Source organism: Ptychodera flava, chromosome 9 (genome assembly GCF_041260155.1).
Source record: "Ptychodera flava strain L36383 chromosome 9, AS_Pfla_20210202, whole genome shotgun sequence".
Classification (NCBI taxonomy): domain Eukaryota; kingdom Metazoa; phylum Hemichordata; class Enteropneusta; family Ptychoderidae; genus Ptychodera; species Ptychodera flava.
In genome coordinates, this window is record NC_091936.1 from 28314944 (window position 1) to 28342352 (window position 27409).

At 38.5% G+C, this 27409-nt stretch overlaps 2 protein-coding genes and 1 long non-coding RNA gene across 6 annotated transcripts in view; all 3 read left to right on the plus strand.

The window, feature by feature from the left end:
• The window catches only part of LOC139140567 (2-Hydroxyacid oxidase 2-like), a 53944-nt gene that overhangs the window by 7509 nt on the left and 19026 nt on the right, over positions 1-27409 (plus strand). For 2 of the 4 annotated variants that reach the window (XM_070709910.1, XM_070709913.1), the window contains one exon: positions 405-818. The exons of the other annotated variants lie outside the window; for them this stretch is intronic. In XM_070709910.1, the coding sequence (XP_070566011.1) occupies positions 405-475 (71 nt within the window). In that variant the 3' untranslated portion in view covers positions 476-818. Of the gene's footprint in view, positions 1-404; positions 819-27409 lie in introns of those variants that run through there. 4 annotated transcript variants of the gene reach the window in all.
• Positions 3139-10344, plus strand: LOC139140570 (2-Hydroxyacid oxidase 1-like). The gene is made up of 7 exons (XM_070709915.1): positions 3139-3478; positions 4002-4153; positions 4847-5109; positions 6191-6421; positions 7065-7223; positions 8122-8191; positions 9495-10344. Exons 1-7 carry the CDS (start codon positions 3339-3341, stop codon positions 9563-9565), a joined length of 1086 nt encoding a protein of 361 aa, XP_070566016.1. The 5' UTR covers positions 3139-3338; the 3' UTR covers positions 9566-10344.
• LOC139140572 (uncharacterized) lies at positions 12773-16866 on the plus strand. The gene is made up of 4 exons (XR_011554022.1): positions 12773-12952; positions 13171-13328; positions 16339-16490; positions 16843-16866. It is a non-coding gene; the product is annotated as an uncharacterized lncRNA (long non-coding RNA).

Sequence of the window (27409 nt, forward strand, 5' to 3'; positions counted from 1 at the left end):
CTTACGACAGTAATTCAATTTCGTCCTGAGCTGGACCTTGCCACTGAGTGTCCACAAGCACGGACGACGAACTGTTTTAAGCTGCAGATAACAGCGTAGGCTAACGGGCAGAAAACGCACTGAACTATATCAACGTAAATTTTCACCGAATTCCTTGAATTCGTAATGAAGAAGACATTAAAACCCTCACACAACATCGTTCGGCGACAAAACAGTGTTTACATGTAGTTTGTGGTCGTAAAGTGCAACAACGTCCATTTAAGCGAAATCTGACTCGACCTACCGACACTAAATCTTTGCCTTCCTTCCGTATGCGTCAGGGCATTTTGTTAAAAGTGTTCCAAAATTATGAAGAGATCAAGAGTAGTAACGCCCATTATGGTGTTTTTGTCCTTTAATTGCAGGTTGTAGCCGACTGAGTGATATCTCCAGGTCTCTTTTAGTCAGCAGGAGTGATCGATTGTCGAAGCTCTAACGCTCCACGGGCTGATTGGTTACATACATACATGTAGTCTATGGAACTATGATAATTTTCGATAAAGCTCATCAGACATCGATCTTTTACTGAATTTTGTGTGTTTTTTTCATTTAATGTATTTCCTGTACAGCACCACAGTAAGTTACTGATCCCCACTCTGACATTTTCTGATGGCCAATGACTACATTCAATTGGCTGGATCAACTTTGACGCGCTGGGTTTTTTCAACTTGTGTCATGTGAAAGATCCGTACTATTTGAAGAATTGTTGCATAATTCGAAATGTAGGAAACATCCTTTAGCTCATTCTATGCAAATTATAGACACACGCTTTTATCGTCGTTTTATCTGTGTCGGTACTTCGATTTCGTTGTCTGTCTGTCTGTCTGTCTGTCTGTCTGTCTGTCAGTCTGTCTGTCTGTCTGTCTGTCTGTCTGTTTGCCTGTCTGTTTGTATTGCATGTATGGTAGTGTATGTATGGTAGTGTATGTATGTATGTATGTAAGTAGGTAGGTAGGTATAATATAAGGACATAGCACTATGACATACAGCCGGACATCAACATCTTTCACGATACAGTGTCCAGACGTGCCTTGACAGATTTCAGTTATTTATTTGTTATGCTTGTACCTGTAGGAAATGTGAGTTCAGGTATCAGTTTTGATTGTAGTTCCTTCAGTGAGTGAAGCTGACTCACAAGTTGTTGGTTGTAAGATCTTTATTACAAGATGACAGTGTCATGATGTTCAAGGTCTCAAATCTCACTCTACTCTAAGACTTGTGCTAAGACATAAAGATGCACATCAGTTTGTTTTGCGATATGGTCTGATATGGCCATCTTGCAGCTATCTTGTTTCAATTTTTGTGTATCAAGGGACATATTAAGAAATTCCAGGACTGGTATTATTATTAATAAAATTTCGCACAAGGTCGTAGTACGATGCAGTACAGATGTATGTAAATTGCTTCGTGTGATATGACCCAATATGGCCGCCTGGTGGCTATTTTGTTTCAATTTTTGTCAGGCTGGAGCCATATCTCAAGACTAATTTTATTTAAACGTGACACAAAAACAAGGCGCTATTACGTATAGCCATGACTATATATAACTATGGTTACCAGTTACACATTCTAGTCGGTGCATTATTTTGACTTCAATTCAGTTACAGCTCATCAAATCACCTAAATTACAGGTTGGGACTGTGTCATTTACAATGACTTCTTAAAATCAGAGCCAGTTTATCGATGTGCGGCTAACACAGAGGTACCTAGGGTGCAAAATGCAGTAAACTTTGTTCTTATTACAACATCGCTTTTGCCATCAGACTTACTTGGCACCAAATTTGCTTATTCACTGGAATCGGATTCTCGTTTATCAAAGTTCATTGTCATTGTCATGGGTAAGAGGAAATTTTGCACTTATCAAAGTTCATGGATATTTTCATAGGAAAGAGGGGGTGTTGCAAGCAAAATTGATAGTAACTTTGGGACTTTCTAATGCGCACATATTGATGACACTGGCTTTAATAAATCAATGACCTCCCCTTATTTCATTTACATGGCACAATTTCAGAAGAAATGTATGACGAACATCGGACTTTGTGAACCTCGTTCGTAAATCAATAAAACCGACAGTGATATCTGTTGTAAAATCTCAATATCAAAATTTGGCTGAACCGCAAAACAGGCAGTGACGTGGACCTGTCACCTCAGTTGACCTTATTTACGTTGTTTGTTTTCCGTAACTTCTCGCTGAGGGTCTAAGCTTAGATGGACGGCTTGACGTGTGGTGAGATCGAATCTACCATTACGATAATCAGTACACAAATCTTTAGGCATGTGATCGAGAAGTACTTTTGAAATTTAAACGACGTTGAATTCGTACCCCCCGTCCAGCAGTATTATTTCACAAAAGAGCTGCTCGGGGCGTGTAATTGTTGAAGACGTAGCAGACACGACTTGAGGAAACACGGATGCCAAGCAATTATCATGCCTTGACGATTTCGAACGACAGGCCAGATACCGTCAGCAAATGTGTTGTCACGCTACAGTTCTTGAGCACATAACGAAGAAACTCTGAGAGAAAATGCATATCATCTTCAGCAATCGAATGCATCGTTGGGCATTCAGTTTTTGACTGATATACTTGTATATATATATATATATATATATATATATATATATATATATATATATATATATATATATATATACAAAATAAGATGGCCGGTCGATAGATAGAATACTAGGAGCGCACAGATGACTGCATCGGACTGACACAAATTTCGATCAACGTCTCTTAATTTTTCGGTGATAAAATATTCATCGTTTTTTGAATATTTGTCTTCTTTGTCAATTATGCCGTCACTTATGCTCTCCAACGCCGCCAAAGTAATGTATATTTCAGATACATAGAGAAATTAGTAGACAATTTATTTTTAGGATGGAGCAGATATAATCTCGTCAAGTAAATAAAAATTATGGACTTTGGCGCGTTTTTTTCTGTCCTACGTAAGCCTACCTGTACCGGCGTGATCTTGTTTGCTCTAAAATATTCACACGCTTGGGAACTACAAACCTAATTTGTGACATTTAAACAATTAAATAAGTGTTGTGAACGTTATCATCAGTATAATCATATCATATGTGTATGGCTTGATATTTGTCCAAATCAAGGCGTAGATTTGTGACCAATATCTTTCCGAACGTTAGGCCGTCTACCAACCCTATAGGTCATAAGGTCAACCATATCAAGACACCTTTGCATATACGTAACGCACAACGGATGACTTACGAATGAGGCAACAGCACAGCTCTAGTTTTATGGTTTCGTTGCAGCAATTTTAACTGTATAGAGACGGATGGATATCAAGCAGTTAGTGTGTCTGGACGATTTCGAAGCCAGAGCGAAACAGCTATTGCCTATTCAGGTTTGGTCCTACTTCAGTGCCGGTGCTGACAATGAAGAAACTCTACGTGAAAACAGGATGGCGTACCGACGGTAAGAAAAGACAAGTGTTCAATATCCTGATAATGAAGTTGGCGTTCCCTGAACATTCGATTGAGTCCTGAGGAACAAGTATTTAAATCCTGAAGTTTCTGTGACCTTAACTTTGTAAAATTAATACAATGCATCGGCAGAGAACAATAATGATTTTTTATGCTTCAAGTACAGTAGTTTTGAAATGTTCGTACAAGTATAGAAGGTTTGTAAACCGCAAAGTGCATCGTGTATCTGTACAAGAAAGCAAGAAAGGAAGCGATTATTGGCCTAGCGTTTCTTCTAATTCGTCCAAGAATTCCTTCTTGTTGAGAAAGACATCACTGGACGGAAACTTGGCTCATGAGACTGGTCCCTTCGAAAGACTGCCCCCAGCGTTGACAAGGTGACCATCTCCCGCCATGTGCACTTTGACATTCTTCGAGCCTTGCCCTTTAGCTCTACTTTCTACCAATTGTATATATCGACTGGACCCTTCAACTGTAGGTCGTCATAGCACGTGTTAAACATCTTCATTTTACAGGTATTGGTTTAAACCCCGGATACTCAGGGATGTATCTGTCATTGATATATCGTGTACTCTACTTGGTGAGAGAATAGCCATGCCCATCTGTATAGCACCGACAGCTCTACAAGGCCTAGCGCACACCGAGGGAGACATGGCTACTTGTCGAGGTAATCCATCATTTGGGAGTAGACACAAACTAAATGAGAAAAAAAATATGTGATCGTCATATAATTCACGTAAAACTCTACACTATATCTGTTGATTGCTAACATTTGGACTTCCTCTTCAATCAAACTCGTGCGGACTCTTCTCTCTTCCACGTATAAAAGTAGACGGAAAGTAGCGCTTGGTCGAGAACAAGGTTTTGCTGAGCTCTCATTAACTTCGAGTGCGCCACCCAGCGTCAAACCTGCCGGAAGTAAAGTTGAGCCAAAACGCATAAACTTGAGCACTGCAACAGATTTTGGGATCTTAGGGATAAATGCGAATCGTTAATTTTCTTTTTACTATTATAAATTTTAAGGTGATTGTTTTCGAACACTGTTTTTACATGATTTGATAAAATGACAAAAAAATGAGTTCAGGTTTCTTTTTCCAAGGCTTGCTGTCGTAGATGTTGCCGATAATGGCATTACTGTTATCATCAATGTACACAACTTTCTGGGCCACCCTTGGGTAATTTGAAATTGTTGTCTTGACAGGTGTAGACCGGAGATTTTAATTTCCTACTAATTTGATCCCAATGCCCGCGAAAATTTCGCTTTAACATTTGTAAGCACTTACCTAAGTAACCGTTGGTAAATCTTAAATTTTTTGAAGAAATTTCTTTCAGGCAATCTTAATTTTCAATCCATAAACAGCCGCAGCTGACAGCAACACGGTGATGGCACTGAGTGCGTCATCAAGCCAATATCTAGAGCGAGCTACTTCAACACGACCTTCAGCATCAATATGGCAGACTGTTTGTCTGTGGATTCCGCGCCACGTCACCAAAGATTTAGTGCAACAGGCTGAGAAGGCGGGCTGCAAGGCCATTATTTTAACGTTAGATGTCGCAACTGCTGGGTTCAGAAGAAGTATACTGCGACTTGGTGTTCCTAAAACTACTGGAACATTGCAAGAGGTAGTATAAAAATCCAGTATACAAGTTCGTACCTACCTTCCTATCCACCTACCATACAATGATACAATGATACAATGATACATACATACATACATACATACATACATACATACATACATACATACATACATACATACATACATACATACATACATACATACACACACACACAGACAGACAGACAGACAGACAGACAGACAGACAGACAGACAGACAGACAGACAGACATACATACATACATACATACATACATACATACATACATACATACATACATACATACATACATACATACATACATACATACATACATAAATACAGACAGACAGACAGACAGACAGACAGACAGACAGACAGACAGACAGACATACATACATACATACATACATACATACATACATACATACATACATACATACATACATACATACATACATACATACATACATACATACATACATACATACATACATACATACATACATACATACATACATACATACATACATACATACATACATACATACATACATACATACATACATACATATTTTCATACATACATACATACATACATACATACATACATACTTACATACATACATACATACATACATACATACATACATACATACATACATACATACAGACATACAGACAGACATACATACATACATACATACATACATACATACATACATACATACATACATACATACATATATTCATACATACATACATACATACATACATACATACATACATACATACATACATACATATTTTCATACATACATACATACATACATACATACATACATACATACATACATACATACATACATACATACATACATACATACATACATACATACATGACGTACGCAAAACAATATTTATCGCCCGCAGGCCGAAGAAACTGACCAGTCCCTTAGCAATGATTTTTTTTAATTTGCATTAAATCTAACAGGTGTGGAAAATTCAGGGGCGAGGAGGGCAGGCCACGACCCTGCTGGTTACATAAGTACACTATGAGTTCTCCAGATTGACGAAAAATGATCTTTTCTTGCATTTCACCAAGGAATCAGAATCTATGGCAGATAAAGCCCGTAAAGGCACAGCATTTGTTGCAAAAGTTGATGATGGAAGTACTTGGAAGGATATAGAGTGGATTAAAACGGTCACAAAGTTACCTATCGTCTTGAAAGGTATCCTGACGGTAGAGGACGCTATACTGGCAGCCGAACATGGTGTCCAAGGAATAGTAGTATCCAATCATGGTGGCCGGCAATTGGATTGTGTACCAGCAACGGTACGGTAGAGCAATTATGTTTGAACTTGTTAAAGCTGTTTGTCATGAATAAGAAACAGTGTTAACGAGTTGAAGGTCAACGTCTCTTGTGACATTGCTTCAAAAATAGTTACTTAAGGTAGTATGCGCCTCGAGAGTGAAAGACTTATAAAAGTTTGCTCAAACCTTCCTGAATGAAACTTTCAACAATTTTACCACATCAACAATAAAAATCGGGGGTCGCCGCGCAAAAATTGGAACAAGCGAAACGAATTGCCAAACATTTTACGATATTTGAAATTCAAAATGGCCGCTATACCTGTGTTAAGTCTATGGGGGGAAAATTGAATTTTTGATTTTCGAAAACTAAGACAGTCAAAGTTTTTTCTTTTTTCAAGAGCTTTAAAATGAGCCCCTCCCCACAAGTAGTAGATCAGAAAAGAATTGTAGAAATTTGAACTTCCGAATATCTGTCCCCGGGGCGCGTTCTACATTAAATAAGTGCATTTTTGTGTTCATGTTTTCTTCACATTTGTATAGGGAAAAGAAAATGTGTATGGAAAGAAGTATAAGCCAGCTTTAAACCAAAGGACACAAGGTACTCGGCACGTGATTAACGTACAAAATTGAGTGATTCAAATGTTTGGCTTATACATTTTCACAGATTGATGTACTGTCCGATATCGTGGATGCAGTCGGAGACAAACTGGAAGTGTACGTAGATGGCGGTATACGAACTGGTACTGACGTTTTGAAAGCATTGGCACTGGGTGCAAGGGCTGTTTTCATCGGCAGACCTGTACTCTATGGTCTGGCATGTAATGTACGTTCAAAGACTTTATCTGAGGTTGGCTAAGAGAGCGATCCACATATGACATTTAAAAAGAAACAGTATTTTCATGAAATATCCTTAGTTCCCCGCCACGGATATAAAGGTTGCTCTTACTACAGTCATGTCCAAAATTTCGCAGGAAATATTGGCCCAAACGATTTCTCACATCATCGAATTCCACCTTGAAACAAATTATACATCACACGAAACTCATCTCTAGGATTCTACATCAGCAATTCTAAATCTGTTGGACAAGAACTTTTGGAGAAAAATCGGTTAACCAAATATGAAAGTAATAGCCCAAACATTCATATGTGTAAATCTCACCAACTTTCATCAAAAAAAAGATAATGTGCTTCCGGAGAAACTCCACGGTAAAGTTGAAACGTCTGTAACGGGGATCTTCCTAAGTAAAAAAGTAATTTTTGAAAAAATAGCCTTGTAGTTTGTGGTACAGTAATTCGTGGAGAATAACATGATTTTTTGACTAAAAATCAACCCAAAAATTTACTCATGTAAAATTCATCATCATTGAACAAAATTCCGTGAGGTCATCCCTTATTGAAAAAAATGAGCAAATTTCAAAACCGTCAGACGTTGTGTCAGAAAATAAGAATATTGAAGTTTTTTGGTGAATATAAAAACGTGTTAGAAAAACAAACCATATAGATAAACAGATGGACGATATTAGCTCAATAAGCTACCCTTGCTTTACATATGTTAAGCAAATGGAAGCTAGAATGTTACATTTATTATATAATTGAGATACATCAATAACCGTACTTCGTGCAGACGAAGACAGCCGACTGTCTATAACTAGTAGAATACATGCATTTGAGGCAAATCGTTACACTTGTTGTTAAATATTATAACCAATATCTTCTGTCAGGGAGAAGAAGGAGTGAAATCTGTTCTGCAAATTCTACGAGATGAGTTTAGGCGGGCTATGGCTTTGACAGGTGAGTGAGTCTCTACTTAACGGTATAACATTCATGTTACTGGCAGAAAAGTACATGAGGGCGCCACCATGCAATCTATGCATAAAACCTACTACATGGGTATTTTTTGGATGTTTGCAGTACGTTAAACACGAATAAAATATGTTGACGGCACCTCTTAAGCCAAGTAGCTCTGTAAATGTTACAAAATGGGTTTCAGTAAGGGGTACTATATCACCTTCAAAAATAAAGCAAACACGCATGAATACAATGCAGTCAGTATGTAAATTTATGTAAATTACCCAAATCCTAGCTAAGCTACAGTAGGTTCTACCACTTTGCAATTTGATCAGAAGAATTTGAGACGATCTTTCGGAAGGTAAGGATTCCAAGAAATTAGCATATCTTGGAAAAGTAGATATTAGAACGAAGTTTTACCGTAATTTTGTAATTTTTGGCTACAACTTTAAATTTACTTTTTCGCCGCAGTCAATTTTGACTTACGTGTATTGCCCTATGTGGCATACAAAGGATGGGGGTAAACATAGCAGGGCGTCTCTTGAAATAAACAAGGGAAAAATGACATGTAACATATTTTTGAAAACGTTGACACTCTTCTTCCAGAAAAGATAAGAAAGTATCACATCTAAAACAGACGGTCTTTAAAGTTTATTTTTTGTGGTCATTTTGTAAACTAGTACCAGCAGAGCTTTATGTCCTTTGTTGAAAGTGAAAAAACTATGGCACGTCTGCCAGTGCTTTATTATCACAAAGTACATATATTTTAATTCTACGTTTTCGAAGAAAAACATTTTGATACCTTTATTGTGGAATGAATTATGGGCGTTTTCTCAATTATGAGTACATATATTTTTGTTGAATTTGCGTGAATGTAGTACTGGCGACGGAGAAGGTAATTTGATAAATTCTTTCCCGCTTGAAAGCGAAGCTTCGAAATGATTATGCAAGGCTATTTTTTTTTGCTGCAAGCCGATAGAAATCAGTTCGCTGAATACATACCGTTGTGTTACATGAAAAATAAGTTTTAGCTCTTTCATAATTTGACCGACCACTAACTATCCGAGTCTGCGTCCATTCTATATGTCAGCTACTGAATCTTTAGCATCTGATGTTTTCCATAGAACACAGCAGTAGTCAGTCATGTTATTCTTAGATGGGCCTATTGACAAATGATGGTACACGGTCGCACATGGCAACAAAGAGTCCTGTCAAATAAGTTCTAGATCTTGCCATGAGGAAAGTTATTAAGATCATACAAATTTAAGCTATCAACACTAACACACGTTCGTTTTTCCCCCTTCAGGGTGCAGCAAGTTGAGTGACGTCACTAAGGATCTCATCACCGTCAGTCAAAGCAACGGCCCTAAACTATGAAAGCATTTAATAAAAAAGTGTTTCAAAGAATAAGCATCTTAGATTGACTTCATATGATACCGCCGATAGAAAGGCTTGGGGTTCCGTAATTTGTATGGCAGTTAGTGTATGTCTCCGATGTTTAATAAAATACGTAGTAAATCAGTCCAGCAGGCAAAATTTAGCATAAAAAGGAAGAATTCAGGCAAAAAACAATGATAAACAAACAAACAAACCAGGAATTAAACCGAAGTGTACCCTTCTTACAAACAAGAAAGAAGATCCGAAGAATGGAATAATATACATATGTTTTCGTTGGCCTTTTGAACAGATATTCGGACGCTTAAACTTTTACACTTAATATTTCGCTGACCTACTCCTTAAGTTAAGTGGATTCATTTTAAGCTTGCGGAACAATATTTTTATTGAAGTTTTGTTATGTAAATATTGTAATGTTTATTTTTTCGAATTCCAAGTATAGTTAATATAGGGATAAGCTTAGTGGCCGTTAAGAATTGTCAAATACCAGTAAACTGAGCATGGTAAATATCTTATCGTAAATATTGCACGATGACTTGATTTTTATCTTGTTTGTGAAAAAGAATGGTTTTAATTAAAATTTCCGTGGGGAAAATTAAGGTACAAGTTGAAAACTCAGTTTCGAGGAATCTGCTAATTTAAGGCATAAAGGTAAACGTCTTCATAACCTAGGAAAACATTTATGATAACATTTCTGTGCAGTCATGGAGATAGATTAAGGGAATTTCTTGAATAAAGATGGATAAAAGTCTTTGAAAATATGTACCGCCTGTGGCTGTTGCAATCAATGAATGCTTAGTTTTCTATTGACACTATCTTACCAAATACATAAATGCGGTAACAGCCACTAAAAACCCTAAAGATGATACAATTTGACATTCATGTTAATGCCATGTATGATATACTGTCATGCCTTATGACTCCATTGTCGAGAACAAGAAGTGCTGCGAAGAAGGAATGAAATGAGCTTTAACCCCCCCCCCCCCCCCCCACCGAAAGAATTACGTCGTTTGTCGTGCGTCAGCTTTTACATGTATTATCGACGGCCCCTTACACTGTAAATAACCAAAAGACGCGCTTGGTAGACGAAACTCATCACGTTTAAAGCCGTACTTTTCAATCCCAGGTTCTCGCATTAGTGTAGTTCTCCTCCCAGTCAAACACCTGGCCAGTACGATGTTTGATTTGTATAACATTAATTACACAAACTGATCTCAACCTTTTGTCACATTTTGCTAATCCTGCAAACAGAGTTTATGAAAGCTTTTGATTGACGGTCGGTTCAAATCGCCAATGGTCATTGATTCCCCACTACAAACGCTTGAATTTCCTAAAAAATTGTCTTCCAGTCGCGTCAGACTTTGAATATAACCACAGAGTTCGATCGGCAGCAACTTTGCGCTGACCGCTTGGCAGTCTGTCTGTGTTTTTGCGGCCGGGGAAAACTAAAAAGTGGCATTTTCTGGAGCGTGTGCCCGTGTGTTGCCTGTTTGGTCTCCACTTACACAATAAACACTCCATAGCTTGGCGTCCTTTTAAAGGGAGGCTCCGCCTTTAAGTTTTAATAACCTATACCCCCCATCCGTAAACAAAAGTGTGGAAGTGCGATAATCCTGCGACGAATATTTTTCATCTTCAAAATCCCCAGACACGATAAATCGCTACGATAGGTTGATTAAGTTTTGACTGCCTATTGGTTTATGAACAATCAATCAGAATGTCTTTTACTCTATCGTATTACAATAGGGCGGGGGACCGCGGGGGAAAAACCCGCAGAAACCCGCAATACGATAGTGTAAAAGACCGACCCAACTCTACATTTGAGTTTTATCAGATCGATGAACAAAATCTGAAGGGTAACTGTGTATCATGCAGATGCACCCTTTCAATGGCGCGACCGTGGCGTGAATTGTCAGTGCAAATCTCGATGCGATAATGGTTCTACTCCGGATTGCAGTATACTTAGCTGGAATCCGGCTATCTGATTGCCTGAAGCCGGGATTTATATTCTTAACAAGAAGATCTGCGCTATGCCATAGACCCTCGAGAAATTTGCGTGACGTTTTTGAACTCGGGCAAATTTCGAACTCCAGCTCGAGAGCTCAACCCGCCGTAATGGCGACCAAGTCTATGGCTTGAGATTGATCCTAGTCTTGTGCACCTCGATGAACCCACAAATGAAGAGATTGTATAAGCAGCGACGGTGGTGTAACGACAGCATAATTTTTTAAATTTCTTTTTTGAGCGGTTTTTTCAAGTAAAAATCTTCAAGTTCGACGTGTAATCGCGATATCGATGCGTTGCGTTACGGCATTGTATGGAATCAACTGTATGGTGGCCTGGAGTTGTCACTGGTAAAAATACGTCAAAATTATTAGTGTATTTTATGTTAAATATTATTTTCAGAGTGATTTTTAACAAAAGAATTTGTGTTAAAGTAATATCGAAGCAAAAACGAAAAACTATTGCAAATGAGACTAAATTTGGAAAAATATCCTTTTTTGTTTTTTGAAAAGGAAAATGTACAGTACATGTATAAACATTGGAAACAAAATTGTTGTTTTATGATTTTAATTTGATTAAAAAAGCAGGAACATTTCGTTTGAAATATTTTTTAGAAAGAAAAGATAAAATCATAATTGAAATGAAAATAAAATAAAGTGAAATTAAAATGAAAAACATTTCAAGTGAACTAAAAAAAATTAAAAGTTAAATGAAAAAATCAAAGTAAATTTGAAAACAAAACTTCAAAATGAAAGTACAAGTAAATTCAAAGTCAAATGAAAACGAAATGAAATGTAGTTTAACTATGGTCGACAGTTGTCATAGTAGACCAGCATCCTTTTCGATTCCCATAGAGTTACACGCAGTCGAATGACAACCCTCGGCCGAGGGTTATAAACGGTGTGTTCGGGTATTTGGTTGCGGATATAAGACCTCTGGGGTGAAAATCAGCATATTTGGCGCGGCGGGAAATAATCACCAGAACTATGATTATCACTTGCCGTTTATAACCTCTGACCTCAGATTGATGAACACAATCATCTGAGCTTAATGCTTATTTTTTATAACCTCTAAATAAAAAGAACGCGATGCGTTCTACCATAGACCCTAGGGTCTATGGTTTTCCAGACTCAGCACGAGAGATCACGTGACAGCGGTACAAACCAGCCCAAATGATGGGTATACAAACACTTATTGAAATACACGTATATACACCTAGTACCTATTTGCGTTTTCGCACGTGGGTTTCCTTTTGTACCGTGGTCCATTCGAATTCGGGATTGACCTATTGAAATAGAGCCAAATAGAGCTAAGCTGCAGTAGGCACTGAGTAGGTGCTCTCATTGCCTCCGCAATTCAGCTACGGTGAGTATGACATCACCAGTTTCAAGTTCTTTACCGATTCATAGCTGCAGCGGCGTGGGCTTCTGTCGTATGGCTGGCGCGATGCCCTACGAGAGCATCGCGCAAGCCGCAGGACAGAAGCCAAAGCCGCACGGCCAAGCCCACCGGGGCTACAATTATCGCAGCTATATCACTATTGACTTTACCTAACCCGCCGCTGTAACACTGCGTTTTCACAGCTAAACGTGGGGAAAGTTATGGATTCCAAGCAATTGCTATGTCTGGACGATTTCGAAGAACAGGCACAGAAAATATTACCAGTACGTGCGTGGTCATATTACAGTTCAGGGGCTGATAATGAAGAAACCCTCAGAGAGAACAGAGAAGCTTATCGTAGGTAGGAAGCGGACATCTTGCCTTGTTAACGGAATATAATGTAACCGACGACTAGAAACACACAGAGCGCCTTGCTTAAAGGGGCAGTCCTCAATCCCTGCTTCTTGCATTATGTACAAAGATAAAGCAGGTAAAAACTGCCCCTTTAATGACTGTGTCTTTAAAATTTATACGAAATATGACAAGTGAAAACAAATAAACGTTTGCAATCCGTGTCAAATTGCGTCCTATCCCTTTTGATGCTGTGATACTTGATATACGTGTTTTGACATTTTCGATTTGTAATTTAATTCGATTATTTTAATCGTATTAATGCGCAAGCCTTTCTTGAATACACTGAAGGGAGATGCAAGATATCCCACTTTCATGTGAAGACGAATAGAACCAACTTTAAATTCAATAAGTCAAGTTGTCGCCCTTGAGTGAGTTGAAAATTCGCAAGGTAACTATAACATCATGCCTACTGCGTTTATTCCCTCTGCACTCTACAAATGTTATACTGAATAAGGTCAGCTCGTAATCTGTTATCACATGGGTGTGACCCCATTGGTTTGACCCGACACGTTGGCGTTCATCTGATGGGAGCTGACACCAGATTACAAGATCATGCTCCTAAAAAGAGTGAGATTTCCATGACGTTGATCATTGTCTTACTCATCTTGCTCGAGGCAACTCAGTCATGGTTCCTTCTGTATCGACGGGCAAACTTCCGTTTCAGCAATCGCAACTTCTTCATGAAGTTCTTCGCGTGTTGTGATGATAAATACCAGACCTGTTACAGAATCCGCGCACACTCCTTCCGGATACGCCAGTAATGCCAGGATTTTTGTCTGTAGTAAAATTCTGATGTCACAATGGGCGCGTATAAATTTAATGTGTAATCTAAAACAAGATTTTTCATCTCCATGATGACCAGCTAATATTGACTTAATCCGATTTCGCATTAATCAGGGGGTTGCTGCTTTCAGCCAATCAGAAGATGAGAATGATTGGCAGACTGTATCATAGCAGAATGATAAATGACAAAGGTAAACCCACTTTGACACTCTGCTTTGAAGTTTAAATAATAACTTGTATGAGACAAAGCAAGTTATAGTAAACATTAGGTGATATCAAAATTGTATCAGAAATTCAGGGAATTTCTTCACGCAGCGCACCATTTAGGACCTGTCATTAATGAAATAATAACTTTGATTTAGCCTGAAATATGACAAGTGGTACTTTCACACTATCTTACGTAGAACGGACCATGGGAAAGACATGATAACAATCAAGAAACATGTCACTTAGCAACAAAATGTGACAAACATTTTTAAAACGCTGTATGGCACTCTGGCGTCAGTTCCAATCAAGCCAACGATAAAGTGAGCGCGCGTCGGGTCAAACCGATGAGGTCAAACTGATATGCGAGAACAGACTAGACTTGACCTTATTGAATATTAAATTTGCAGAGTGCAGAAGGGATAAACGCAGTGTACACGATGTTATAGTAACTCTGAGAATTACCAACCACGGATTTCAGATGTTAAACAACTTTACTCATTGAATTTAAAGCTCGATGCGATTGTCTTAAAATCTACGAACAGTGGGATATCTTGCGAGTCCCTTCTGTTTTATTCCAGTGAAACGATTGAGAGCTTGTGCATTACTACGATTGAAATAATCGAAATTACAAATCGAAAATGTCGAAACAGCTGTATTAGAATACGGTATATCAAGTATCACAGCATCAGAGGCACTATGTCACGGTGTAGTTGTCATGCCCTTACCGATACCAGCTGTAGCAATTCTTCACACTCCCTAGACAACACACCATAATGAAACTGACAATTTTTTTTTCTTTTTAAACACAAAAAATAAATATCTTATTAACTATATTTCACATAAGAATGTCAAACGATTTGTCGTTTTCTATCAGCCACTGTACGTCTATTCCCTGCAGGTCCGTAAATCAGGGAAAAGTAAGTCGGTCAGTAAAATATAGCTCCTTTGCAAATTGGCAGACTACGGGTCTGTCTAAAATAGCACAATGAAATCCATTTAGGGAGGTGAACTCTATAATAAAATTGAAAGTAATGATAATATTTATAATCATTTGTGCTCATGTTTCTCAGGAGGATAGACTATCTCATCTCTGTCGGATGCTGATATAATAAACACAGTACTCGCGATAAAACTAAAAACACAGCATTCAAAATGAAACCATCAACCTATCTCTCCATCGATATAGTAAAACATTCCTATAAAATGTGCCAACTTTCCATGATAGCGAAGAAACATACCAATATTTATAAAATCCATCTTAGAGTCCGCTTGTTGTGAATATGCTACTTTCTCTGACCAAAAAAACTTTTTAGAAAGGCTATATAGTCTCTCAGCTTTTTAAGAATATACTTTTCATGGGTTTTTACAATTTTTTTAGTTTATGCGTCGACGGATACAATACTCCGTGTCTTGTTTACCGCATAGAGCTAGACGATACGAAATTTACCCTGCGAAGTTGTAAATATCTAAGTATCTCATTTTTTTCTGTGTAGCACATGGAAAGATAAATTGTGTTCATAAACGTACAAATTTCAAAATAACTTCTCGCATCCATAAATATGGGCAGTTACGGGAACCCTGTTTGCTTTTAAAAAACGAGAGTGGTCTGTGACTTATTTTGTATGTGTATGACATTTCATCGAAAATAGAATGTCAGTTTAGATAGAATGGGAACGTTGTGTCATTTATGCCTTTTCTATGTGTCACATGACAATTTTCTGACTAGTTGTGTCGCCAACTCGAGGGTGTTTGAAATCTTTAAGTTAAAATCCATATTTTTTGTCGTCACAATATCTTGCGGAATATGACATTTTTGGGCGGCAATATATAAATCTACATTTTTTCAAAGCCTGCGCAGCTATGCTGTCAACATATACAGATTTCAGATGCGGTTCCTTATTATCGCAAGTCATCAAGAGATAACCGTCATAATTTGACAGAATTCACGTCATATTTCAATTCCCTAGGTATTGGTTGAAACCCCGAATACTCAGAGATGTATCAGTCATAGACATATCAACGAGTGTCCTCGGCGAGAAAGTAGATGCGCCAATTTGCATATCACCGACAGGCTTGCACGATATGGCACATCCCGATGGAGAAATTGCAACAATCAAAGGTAATGTCAATGAACTTGGGACAATTGATCCGTGTCCACAGTATAACACAGTCAGCCATTCACTTGTAACGTGTTCAGTTCGCCATGAACCATGGATGAATTCACTTCCTGGAATACAATTTGGTTATTAATTCAGAAATGCAGACTGTATGTAGGTATAGTCTTAAGTTATTTCGGTCAAATGAAAGTTTGTGAATTACGCTGACGTGATTGGAGGACGAACTCAGGTATAACGAAAAGAAAACGTCCACTGTTTGACCTTAAAGAAGCAAACGAAATTTTTTAACTTTATAATTTTTTTACTTTATAACGCGAGCTTATTTCCGAGTTTGTTTTTTAAACAATAACACAGCTGCTTCGGACATGAACACACTTAGGCCAAAAAAAAAAAAATTGTGTGTTTCCTGTAACATGCTCTTCAGAAATAGGGTAGGTAGGTCGGAAAAAATTTTTTTTTTGGTAATTCTTTTTTCTCTGCAAAAAAGAAAATGTGAAAATTTCAATACCTTTCGACAAGGGTCAAGGCATCGTCATTGTCAACACAAAAGATTACATACACGAATGCAAAAGACAATTACGCAACACTCAGTATTATACACAACTAGACAGTGCGACACAGAACAAACAGTAAACAAAGTACACGAACTATTAAACAAAATGTACGAGAACAAACACATCAACCATGATACTTATAAGTATCTCGATCCAAAAAACAAAAAAATCCGTACCCAGCAATGGTACTTATTGCCTAAAATTCACAAACCGCCGCTTGAAAACTCAACGTTTGCAGGGAGACGAATAATTAGTGGCTGCTCCAGTCCCACTAACAGAATTTCAGAATTCCTTGATTACTTCATAAACCACTGGTCCAGCAACAACCGTCAAATATAAAAGACACAACAAACTTCATACAAGAAATAGAAAAAAACAAATTTCCCCCAACATGCATTTCTTGTAACACTCGACGTGGTGTCGATGGACACAAACACAATTCACGACGAAGCGATTCGGCTAGTCAGTGAAACATTAAACTCACAAACCTCGCTTCAAACAAATTACGGCATCAAAAAACCACCACGGAAGACTTAATAGAAATGATTTCACTAATTCTAAAACACAACAGTTTTGAATTTAACAAGCAATATTTCCGCCAAACCCGCGGCTGCAGCATGGGATCGAATGCCTCGCCAGAGATAGCAGACATTGCTTTTCATGAACTTGAAAAGAAAATAATCGTAAACAACCACAACAACATTCACTTCTGGAAAAGATTCAGAGATGATGTCTTTGCAATCTTTCTGGGAACACAAACCGAACTCACTAACTTCATTCAAAAAATCCACACAATGCACCCAACGTTTAAGTTTTCATAGAAAACTCAACACAAGAAATTACATTCCTAGATGTAGTAGTTTTCAAAGGTGCAAGATACCACAAAGAAAATATCCTCGACATCAAAACACATACTAAACCAACAGACACATTCCAATTTCTACATAGAGAATCTTGTCACCCGACAGCAACATTTAATGGCTTTATCAAAGGTGAAATCCTTAGATACGCTCGCACTTGAAACAACAATGACGACTTTACTAAAAAGTCGCTTTCTTTAGAAACAAACTACTCGACAGAGGATACAAAAACAATGAAATCACGAATATAACAGAAAAAATAAACCACAGTATTCGTAATACACTAACAAACTGTACAAGTACACGTAAAGAAGCAACAAACAAACTCATCTTCAGTACAACATACAGCCCTTACATAAAAACAAAAGATCTTAAGGGAAGTCTTTTGAAACATTTGGCTGAACTGGAGAAGGACTCAACACTTAGGAATCTATTCCCAGAATCACCAATCATTGCTTACAAGAGAAACAAAAACCTAAAAGACACACTAGTCAAAACAAATTTACAGAAGTAAAGAAACAAAAAACAAACAAACCAGACCACCAAACGGACTCACAACGAGACCCAAACATTGATATTCTTGCCTCGCTATTCGAAGAGCAAGACCACTAAAATACATTAAAATAAATTTTCACAAACACAAACTAACGAAAGAATCTACATTGCGACTGATGAGAAACCACACTCGGGTTTCGAAACGCAAGCGTCAAAGGGCCACTCATCAACTTTGTAACACCATAGGTCCGGCTGCGTCTCGCCATAAGCTTTCCCCACACAAACAAAACATTACCGTACACACTAATCCAAACTTCCCTACAAATCCGAGGCGAAACAAACATTTTCATTAACACAACAATCGGATAAGAATGTAGGAACACATTTTTGAAACGAATCAAACAAACTCGACACAAAAACATTTTGGATAGTTAGGTGGGAGCCTCTTTCACACTTTTTACAATCGCCATAAGCTTTCCCCACACAAACAAAACATTACCGTACACACTAATCCAAACTTCCCTACAAATATCCGAGGTGAAACAAACATTTTCATTAACACAAAAAAATCGGATAAGACTATAGGAACACATTTTTGAAACGAATTAAACACAAACTCGACCGACACAAAACATTTTGGATAGTTAGGTGGGGAGCCTCTCACACTTTTTACATTTTTTCTTGAACGTGATCGCATTTCTCATATGTTACGGAAAACACGCTTGCACAAGCAGTCGCTATTGTTGTTTAATGACGTCATGAAATCACGCGTGATTTAAAACTTTTCCCAGCCAATCTCGCGGGATTTGTTTTCAAGGTCCAAAAAAAAGTTTAGGGTCGGGGGGTTTGAACTAGGGTAGGTCGGGTTACCGGAAACACACAATTTTTTTTTTTAGGCCTTACAATACTGGGTGCACTATCTAATAAGTCACTGGAGGAAGTCGCCGCTGCGCGACCAAGTTCGTTCAGATGGCAGAACATTTATCCTTGGCGCCATCGTGACGTCACGAGAGATATTGTAAATCGGGCAGAGAGGGCAGGATTTAAGGCCCTTGTCGTGTCGGTAGACATCCCAACATTCGGTTTCAAGAGGGAACTGTCGAGGTTTAGAGGACCAATGATGATTAACGACGAGCATTTGGGTATTGTCGATAGATACATCAACAAGGTATATCTCAGTTCATATGAATTGTTCTTCTGTGTGTGGGCATAGGTTTGTCAACAAAACTGCTGATTCATACTAATCAAAACTTCACGTCAGTTTTCATAGTTACAGAAACATGGGATGGGTAGGTTTGTCAAATCACAGCCATGTTATTATTATTAGTTTATGTATTCATCGTTACCCTCCGCTGTTCAGAGGCTGATCTTTCGTCAATGCGGTTGAAACTTGATATGTTTGGACACTTTCTGACCGCATTTTCTCCGTGCTTCTGCGAAATATTTAAGGCGAGAATCATTTTATTTCGGGGGTGGGGGTAGTGGAGAATTGTTTGAAAAAACTGAATGCCCCGTTAAGAAGAAAAAAATAATTTGATCCTTTAATGGCTTAGAAAAAGCAATTTTTTCCAACAGAAAGTATAAAATAATTGTCGCCAATGTAGTGAAACCAGCAAATTGGGAAGAGATTCTCCATTTTCTCTGGTGTCGCGTTATTTTCAGTGTTTTTAAGCAAGTCATACGTTTTTGCAAACACTGATGATACAAAAGTCTAACATATTTCTTAGTTTATCTGCGATAAGCTTTCACACAATCCATAAGTATATATTGGTCGGACTTGCCCTAAATAGTGAAAATTTCAAATTATGTGACATGATTCAATCAACTAGCTTTAAAAGGAATATATTTCTATGTTTATATTTATAGAAAAACAAACAAATGTGTCCTAACAATTAAATTCAACAAATGTGATTAGATATAAATACAAGTTATGTTGCTGACTACAAAACAGGACGCCTTTCCTGAGAACTCTTAGAATATCAAAGAAGTTGACAAAACAGCTGTACCAATACCAGAGTTTAACAACTGCACCATCACTTCACTACTGCACCATTAGTTAACTACTAATAGACTACAGTCATCGACAATCAACTATAAGGGACAAAGTTAGCCATTTTTCATGGATTTTTTTTATGCAAGATACTTCTTATATTGTTTGACATGTTGAAAGACACTGAATAAACGGGTGCCCATGCACATGATATTCGATCCCGGTTTTAGACGAATTAAATGAAATCATCGCGAAAATGAATTAATGGTCATGACCATTAATTCATTTTCGCGATGGTTTCATGTATCGTGTCTAAACTGGGGTCGGTATATGCATGGTCACCCACCCATTCATTCATTATCTTTCAACATGTCAAACAAAATAAAGTAGTATCTCTTATCAAACAAAATTCATGAAAAATGGCCGACTTTGTCCCTTTAAACCTTTATTGCCTTAGCTTGTAGTACATTCTGTAACATATTGAAATTTATCATACATGCCATGCCTATATTGCCATTCTTCTATCGTTCAGACGGTGCTGATATGAACCCGAATTAAAATACGAATTATATTTGAACCGAAACCGAACCTACTTACAGCAACGTGTACGCTTGACCGTCGCTGCTATGCGTGACTTCGTTGGTATATCCCTATATGTACATGTAAAATAGCTGAGCGAATAAGGCTTATGACACTCCGAAACGTCATTTTGATTATGGTCAAAATTTTGTTGTTTGCAGTCAGTTCACGGGCATTGCACTTTGGTAAAAGTACAGTTGTACCAAAAACATACACACGAACGCATCGAAAATTCTTGCGTTTTGCCACAGAGAAACATAGACAGAGTCGCAACGCTTGCATGCCTTTTGTTCCATGGTCGTCTAGGTAGACTATTGGCTTCTCATATTAAAATGAGCTTCAAAGGTGTTAAACTTGTTGGAGGCTTTGTTTGTGGTTGATAATTACAAGAGATTATGCGAAAATACGACGAGATGGCATCGTACTGCCAGTCGCGTAGCAACCATAGTTACTTTGTGAGCTCTCAGGCCAGAAACACTGCTTCACGCCAATCAAAACATAACACGCCAGCAGTTTCATAAACATGTCCTTCCTTGACGCACGTGTAAAAGACGGTATGACTGACCGTAAACCATTGAGTAAAACCAGACAGTATTGATAAAAGACTTTCACATTTGGTTCAAACACACTCATTATATATTCATAAAAATATGAGAGGAATTTTTAAAACGGTAAAACTCACTTTCCTGAAGCTCAAAACACTCCCGTTTTCGCCAGCACGTCAATTCCGCTCAGCACAACACGACAACAACAACACAAACTTTGCCGAACATACTTTCGCTTAACAATTGGCGAAAATCCGAAAATTACCGAAGGATGCATGGTCGGCACTCTTCGGAAAAGAGAGGCGAGAGCAACCTGAGGCGAGGCGAACATGGATGGGTTACGTAACCGTTTCACGCCTTGAACAATACCCGTTGCGACTCTATGTATGTTTCTCTGTGGTTTTGCCGACACCTGCCATTGTTCACGGCCGGTCCCATACGGTGCAGCGTTTTCATGTCGTCTACGGTGCTAAATACGGTCGACAGTGCATCATGATAGAACCGCTATACGACAAGGTGGTGAACTACATCGTTTACAGCCATAAATGGACCCAAAAAACCCAACAGCACTGGAAATAATCGCTACAGACAAGGTGCACATATTGTATTTCGGATTTGTACCTGTCAGTGAGATTCACAGGTCATGATCGTCCCCGGTGGCACCGATGCGGGTTTCGGATACAAAGTAAAATGCTAGGGAAAGTCAAACTTTCGTTTACCTTGTTAAAAGAAGTTTACCCAGAAAATAAAATATACGAGGAGACGATGTAAATACCTTTGAAGTGTTTTATTCGAACAGCAACAAAATCACGAACGAGTTACGACGCCACAACTAAGTTACAGTGTACTCACTTCACGTTTTCCCTAATCCACTCACAAATTCCTTACGGTTGGTCAATTCGGCATATTTGACGTCTGTGGACATGTATAATTCTTCGAGATAAACTGACGGTACGGGTATCATATCTGCTATGCATTCAGAGTGTTGCAGAGCTGCTTGCTCTATACTCCCAGCTGTTCTTACTCGATCGAGTTTGAAATCGAACGCTGGCGCGGCGTGAGTATTTTGACGCGAATTTGGCGGGCCTCATAACTTTTGCGAAGGGATAAGGTTATGTTTCAAAACACGAAAACACACATCATTGACGTCCACCGCCATTTTAAAGTCAAAATAAATTTTCTTCAAATTGTGAAACCTGTGCCGACATCTTAATATTTAAATTGTTCGCTTTAATAGTGTGCCATAAACCCTCCCTTACAGTGGAATGGCCCAACAGCGGAGTATTATTAAGAAGTGTTACGTTTGTTGTTACTCCTTAGCAACCAACGTTTTTTGAGTACAGCGAGGAGCAAGCAAGGTCGATTTCACTTGATTTCGTCACATGTATGATAAAGGGGTTATTGCACAAAGTTTGGGCGATACCGCTTCGTATTCGAACACATCACTCGCGGTCTCGCCCAAACTTCGTGTAATAACCTCTAAAGATCACATTATACACATCGTGCAAGACATTTTCTTCCAGCTTCTGAGTATTATGAGGGCCCGAAGGACATGAACTCAGAGGGATCAGGAGCACTGCACTCTCAAAACCAGTTAGCTTCTACTTCTATAAACCACAACAAGTTATTTATAGGTACAGATTTTAACCAGTTACATTTAGGTATAATTATGAATATACTTATGCACTGCACGTCCTGCATACGGAAAAAGTAATTTGAGGCATATTTGACAATAGAAAAAAGGGGTCACAGTGACGGGAAAACGTTGCTGACATACCCTTTTCCTACACCCTCGGAATCAAATGGTTCTCGTCCAACAAGACGAATCACTCGTGTTTTCTCTGTTGCATACCTTGGTAACAAAATGTGGATTGAGCATTTCCCATTAGTGAACAAGAACAAATCGATAACCAGATAACTAATACTATCACTTTGAACCCGTACGATATGGAATAGAACATGAATGAAAATGACGTTCGTAGGTGTGATATACGACATTCTTTGCGCTTCCCTATGTCACACATCGATGTAACTGAAATTATGTTTCATGATCAACAACTTTGTCATTCATCCTACGAACAAGGTTGCCGGATTTTCTCCCGACGTAACTCGACTTGCTCTTGGTGTAGGAGATGCGAGAGCTTCATGGGAGTATGTACGTTGGCTTAAAACGATCACAAATTTACCTATCGTCCTGAAAGGTATAATGACCGTAGAGGACGCTGTACTAGCTGCCGAACATGGCGTAGAGGGAATACTGATATCCAATCATGGTGGCCGGCAATTGGATTGTTCGCAAGCGGGGGTAAGCCTCAACAGTCTTTTAGAAAAAAAACTGTTTGAAGTATTAAGTTGAAGAGTACTCGCTTTACTCGTACAGCCAATATTATATAGGGCTAAGCGCTTGGTGTTGCACCAGGAGTTAAGATTAGAAATTTTATTTGTATTGATTCATGATTAGTAATAGTAAAAGTTAAAATAGAATTAATTGTTACTTGCTATATACTTTTGAATGACAACTATGCTCAGTTTTTAATTACCCTCTGCTGAAAACAGTTCACGTACAGGATGTCAGACCCTGTGGGTATAGATTTTCTGTAATGTGTAAAAATATTGAAAATTGGCAATTTTACCATGATAACTCTTTTTATGTTTAACAAGGGGCGTATTGTACCATCATTACTGCACTGCCCAACTTCCACTTGAAAGCTGAAAACTAGCGTTCTGTCTAAAAACTAGTTATTGACACAGAGGGCGCTTTTTTAGCATTCTTTGCGTATGTTCTCGTTCATATGCACGACACTTTCTCTCTTTTTCTTTTTTTAGGCGTGATAGAAACGATATTTTGTATCAATGACAAGGTGGATAATAGCAGCGAGAGAGGCCGATGGCCGCTCTCAAAGCTAACACTTTAGATATGTACATATATTTGGAATGGAATGGAATCTCTCTATACCTATAAGCACAGAGAAACATGGACAGAGTCGCAACGGGTTTAAGGCATGTTTAAGGCATGAAGCGGTTACGTAACCCATCCATGTTCGCCTCGCCTCAGGTTGCTCTCGCCTCTCTTTTCCGAAGAGTGCCGACCATGCATCCTTCGGTAATTTTCGGATTTTCGCAAATTGTTAAGCGAAAGTATATTCGGCAAAGTTTGTGTTGTTGTTGTCGTGTGGTGCTGAGCAGAATTGACGTGCTGGCGAAAACGGGAGTGTTTTGAGCTTCAGGAAAGTGAGTTTTACCGTTTTAAAAATTCCTCTCATATTTTTATGAATATATAATGTGTGTGTTTGAACCAAATTTGAAAGTCTTTTATCGATACTGTCTGGTTTTACTCAACAGTTTACGGTCAGTCATACCGTCTTTTACACGTGCGTCAAGGAAGGACATGTTTATGAAACTGCTGGCGTGTTATGTTTTGATTGGCGTGAAGCAGTGTTTCTGGCCTGAGAGCTCACAAAGTAAATATGGTTGCTACGCGACTGGCAGTACGATGCCATCTCGTCGTATATTTCGCATAATCTCGTGTAATTATCAACCACAAACAAAGCCTCCAAAAAGGTTTAACACCTTTGAAGCTCATTTTAATATGAAAAGCCAATAGTCTACCGAGACGACCATGGAACAAAAGGCATGCAAGCGTTGCTACTCTGTCCATGTTTCTCTGTGCTATAAGTTAAAAAACGCACGTCCTGTCTTTACGTTGAGGCGGCCATTTTGACTATTTTGCCATGGATTGTGTGAAATATAAGAGATCATCTATCTTAATTTCTACCCGAAAATGGACTTTTCTGACAAAGAAAGCTCCTAGTTCCAAAAACAGTACGAAATTTGGTTCGAAATGATTATTTTCGATCGCTTTAAAAAGCTGGATTCAGTGCTCACTGTACACCGCAATTTTGAAACAAGCCAACTCTCGCGAGACGTACATAGGTTGATGCAATACAAACTGCTAACTTACGCTAGAATTCAAAATCAACTGCGGAGCGTCGCCAACGGTTCCAGTATTTGTTCAGTATTTCTCTGTTCCAGGCCAAGGTTCCAGGCCCTCTTGTATGGGCCCTGTTACAATTTTAACTGATATAACCATGTAATTTGCCCATTATAATTTGTTTTCGTTGGTAAACTTGAATGTTGGGAAATCTCAATTTAAATTATTGAAATCTATCGTTATTTTTGAAAATATTTGACAGCCCTTCTCCCCCTATAGCACTTGGTAAAAACATGCAGGAAACTTAATATTGGCATGCTATCTATGCAATGATGGGAAAAAATAACCTCAATGCAAAACGTCATGCTGCGCTCGCTCTCAGGTCAGACCTGTTACATATTAGTTACTGGCTAATAAAAGATGTATTTTATTAATGGCATGTTATAAAATAATACTTTTGCACATTTCGTATTTGTTTATTTACGAGCTCTCAAAATAACATGGCGGTGCCCATGAGTAAAGTCGGGTACACTTCCGGTTACTCGCATAGGATTAACAATCTGCGCATTCGTAGCCAGTAAGTAGCTGGCGCGACTAGTATATGAGAGAATATAAGTCGTGCCTGCTGCGTAGTCCTCGGAAGCCTCGTTCAAGATTACCTCCTGTCACGTACTCCCGTTTTACAGTAATTTTGTGTATACAAGAAGGAACAACCTCCCCCCCCCAATATTTAACATGTTAGAGCAAACTCGAGGGCTAAGCCTTGCTGTTAATAATCTCTTTCATTTTTTTCCGATTTCGTATTAAAGATCGATGTCCTATCAACTATCGCTGATGCAGTCGGAGACAAACTGGAAGTGTACGTAGATGGCGGTATACGAACTGGAACTGATGTGCTGAAAGCGTTGGCATTGGGTGCAAGGGCCGTATTCATCGGCAGACCAGTCCTTTACGGATTAGCCTGTAATGTACGTAATGCCATTTCCGACGAGCTTACTGAAGATTAATTTTTACATTTAAACTGCTAGTCAGATTATGGAAAGACCGAAAATATCACAGTGGTTATCAGAGTGATAGTTTCATTTCGAAGACGTTAGTGTACCGTTAAAAATATGGCTTAGACAAGCAATGAAGAGGTATGCCAGACTCCTTTTCAACTGGAAACGAAACGACTTACGTTAGAGTGAACTTATCATAAACTTTCTGTCAACTGTCCAACATAAAAGAATCGATTATCCTCCAAAACGAAACTCGTGCTGAATAAATGCCGAGTTGCGTGTTATTTGAGAACTGTACAGAGTCAGTTGAGAGTTATTGCAGGAAGTTCAGAAGAGGAAGAAACTATGGCGGTTTTCGTGCGCCCTTCGCCTATCTAAAGAGCATTAGAAAGTAAACACTTTATATAAATGCGGGGTCCGGCAGAAATAAGAATCATGGTCATTGGTGAGGAAATTTTGAAGAGCTCAAATGTAAGTAGAACTGTTCTCCTAGTGTGATAATCATTTATAAATTTGGTCATGATTGATGTTAGGAGAAGGGAACACAAGCCAATGATGGCCCTGTAGACAAGGGAGCAAACATAATGATGTTTGTACTTAAATGGACATCCCCAAGTAACTGGGAATACCACAAATTAATGTATAAATCACTTTTTATTTCATAAGGGAGCGTTCAGTTATTATGGCCAGGGGTGGGCCGGCAAAATCCAGGGGGGGGGGTCACTTTAAATTTGAAAACTGCAAAGGGGGGGGGTCATGTGTTTTTCAAACAGCTCAGAAGGGGGGTCACTTAATTTTCATAAGTATCCACCCGTCAAAAAGCAGTTTCAGTGTTCAGAAATATTCTGGGAGATAAAAATGATTCGTTGCATGATTTCAGTCTCTGAAGTTATTCACCTGTAAATCTGAACAAAAGTATAATTATCTGTCACATGAACATCTTGACTTGACAACTCTGAGGCTTGTCTT

Bases quoted from the DNA above. Each gene is read 5' to 3' on its own strand.
- LOC139140570 (XM_070709915.1), top strand. From the start codon at position 3,339: ATGGATATCAAGCAGTTAGTGTGTCTGGACGATTTCGAAGCCAGAGCG. The intron at 5,110-6,190 runs GTAGTATAAAAA...CATTTCACCAAG, and splicing joins CTACTGGAACATTGCAAGAG to GAATCAGAATCTATGGCAGA. The intron at 7,224-8,121 runs GTACGTTCAAAG...ATCTTCTGTCAG, and splicing joins TCTATGGTCTGGCATGTAAT to GGAGAAGAAGGAGTGAAATC.